Source organism: Sinocyclocheilus anshuiensis, unplaced genomic scaffold (assembly GCF_001515605.1).
Source record: "Sinocyclocheilus anshuiensis isolate Anshui unplaced genomic scaffold, SAMN03320099.WGS_v1.1 scaffold26, whole genome shotgun sequence".
Taxonomy (NCBI): domain Eukaryota; kingdom Metazoa; phylum Chordata; class Actinopteri; order Cypriniformes; family Cyprinidae; genus Sinocyclocheilus; species Sinocyclocheilus anshuiensis.
In genome coordinates, this window is record NW_015544143.1 from 1,138,008 (window position 1) to 1,140,873 (window position 2,866).

Consider the following 2,866-nt stretch of genomic DNA (forward strand, 5'->3'; position numbering starts at 1 on the left):
AGTGGGTGCAGGACACTATAGTTCATTTATGTAAGTGAGGATAGCAAAATAAAGTAAACTGTGACAAATTATACCCCAAATTTCTTCATACAGTGGACTACCAGTAAAATTTATACACATTTGGGACCAAAAATTATTCAGACCGAGTCTGGGGGGGAACAAAAATGAAGTTCAGGTTTTCATTCGTGCGCTTGCGCGTGCCCCAAAAGAGAGCTTACAATGACTTACAAAGATACATAACAGCTACAAGTGTATGCACTACTTGCTTTATGCAAGCACTATATAGGATAAATCACTATACAGGATTTACCCTGTTATACTTTATCAACACGAATTGATAGGTGAAACAACTAACAGCCACCCACAAATAGTCTATAAACAAAGCATCAGGCTGTCTTTGAGTTCACATGAACAACGGTTAACAAAGTTACTCGTCGTCAGGCTACAGAAGAATACCATAATTCCTCCGTTCAGTTAGGCCTAAGACATCGAGAGTCACGCAGACCTATAGCAACCCAGCCACAACACATAATTGCGAATAACATGCCTTACCTTAACACAGAATCGACCACAGAGTCCGTTTATATTTTTTCTACGAATCTTTGAGTTAACATGTACTAAACATGAGTGGAATTTGCACCGCAGAATATAGTTAGTATAGTTATCTTTATTGAAGTAAATTAGGTTTAAATCGCCGTCATGCATGAATGAATTATATTTTTGCAATTTTACACATAATAATCCACGATGATCACATTACACAAAACTGAAATTGCACGTCAAAATAACACACTGTCAATATTTTTTGAGACCCCCCAAAATTTCACAAATCACGTTTTCAGGGGAGCCCATGTCTTATTAAGGGGAGCCGAGCTCCCCTTAGCTCCCCCGTAGTTCGCACCCTGGTGTCAACTACAAGGAGATCTAATAAAATATGCAAGATGCATTTTTTTCCCCCAAAACTCAGCATCTTATGTTTTCAGCATTCATGAATTCATATGCATTACTGCAGAACTGCAGATTTATTTGACAATCTATTATTAAGGTGATCCCTCTTGCACAGAAAAAGAATGTATAATAGGTGAATGCTCTGCAGAACTGGACAGCTGACATTTCTAAGAAGGAATTCTGCCTAATGCAGTGCATTCACTAATGTTTTTTTCATGACCTTCACTGATTCCGTGGTGAATAACTACCATACTGAAAATGCTTCATTTGCAAAGTCTCCCCAAGTACTGTAGCAACCTAAAGACAGCATGCCCTGAAAACGAATCAATTAGCCACTTACCTATCACTCATGAAAAGCAAGCTTTATAATACGAACATGCGGCCACCATCCATACTTGCTGAACTCTCTGCTGTGCTGTTGTTCTTTGATTTCATTATACTGTGGTGGCTTTCTGATGTCTAAAGACCCAGGGTCAGGGATTTGGGCACTGTGAATAAAGCCATTTAAATGTTCCATGTTGCTTTTTTGTTTTGTTTTCCCAAACAGCGATCTAAATGTTGTCATACCTGCACACTGCTATAATTGACCAGTTAAATAAAGCTGATGAGAGAAGCACAGTTGTGATGGAGGGGGCGTGCAGTCAGCAGTGTGCTGGGTTTTAATGGGAGTCTCTACAGAAACAATAATTGTTGATATACAAGCAGGAGAGTGGTTTTCATAGTTTTATAGCACAGTTTGTTCTTTCAAAGTATAGAGTAAAAATACTATCATACTGCATAGATAAAAACAGGTTACTCAGTGTTGATGTTTTTTTTTTGTTTTTTTTTTGAAGGTCAAAAGAGCGTGAGAGTTACCAGCCTACTGATTTGCCAGGGGCTGCTGTGGGTGGGAACTGCCCAGGGCATTATCATCACCCTGCCTGTGCCCAAGCTGGAGGGCATCCCCAAAATTACAGGTACACAGATCAGATGATGGCTCTTCATGATACATAAGTGCCTTTAGTCCTTTTGAAAAGTCTCTTCTACAATGATAGAACAATTACATAATGATTTAAAGAGCTTTGTTTAAGGATTAGTTCACTTCCAAAATAATTTCCTGATAATTGATCTACCCCCGTGTTATCCAAGATGTTCATGTTGTCAAGGTGCGTGCAGGGAGATGAAGCGAGGACTCAAGTGCAGGAGAAATGGTTATTTATTTTAAAAATGAAAATGAAACAAAAAACAAACTCAAACCACCCCGAGGGGGAAAAACAGACAGGTAGGCTCAAAACTGCACTCCATGCAGACATATAACACACACAATGAGAAATGACGGATCAGCACAGGATGACAGACACCAGGAGAATAAATAGGAACCAAACGAGGAGGCTAACGAGGGAGACACAGGTGGAGCAACTTAAACAATAACGAGGTAACAAGATGGGAGGGGCCAGACAATAGACAGGAGAGAGCACATGGCAACAGACAAACACAACACAAGCCATGTGCTCCCAGAACACAGTCATCTGGTGGCCCTCCTGGGCACACCCGCTGAAGACTGTGACAGAACCCCCCCCCTTAAGGAGCGGATTCCAGACGCTCCACCAAGAGCAATCCCGGAGGGAGGCGGAACGGAGGTGGATCAGGGGGAGGGATGGTGGGCCAGGCCCGTGTAGTGGAAGAGGCCCTGGGGATAGAGGTAAACCAGGGTGCCAGGGCGGGGCCGGCAGCGCAGGAGGCCAGGGTGGGGCCGGCAGGGCAGGAGGCCAGGGCGGGGCCGGCAGCAAGAGCAGAGCCTGCCTCAAGGAGGGAGCCGGCAGGGCAAGCAGCTGGGGTAGAGCTGACAGAGAGCGGAGCCTAAGTGGAGCCGACAGGGCGTGAAGCTTGAGCTTGGGCGGAGCCGACAGGGCGTGAAGCTTGAGCTTGGGCGGAGCCG

The 2,866-nt window shown here is 43.9% G+C and overlaps 1 protein-coding gene across 2 annotated transcripts in view; it reads left to right on the forward strand.

Annotated features, from left to right (window-relative positions):
* LOC107695083 (rho guanine nucleotide exchange factor 10-like protein) overlaps nt 1-2,866 on the forward strand; it is a 124,216-nt gene that overhangs the window by 119,065 nt on the left and 2,285 nt on the right. For both annotated transcript variants that reach the window (XM_016494887.1, XM_016494888.1), the window contains one exon: nt 1,782-1,904. In XM_016494887.1, coding sequence (XP_016350373.1) covers nt 1,782-1,904 — 123 coding nt within the window. The remainder of the gene's footprint in view (nt 1-1,781; nt 1,905-2,866) is intronic.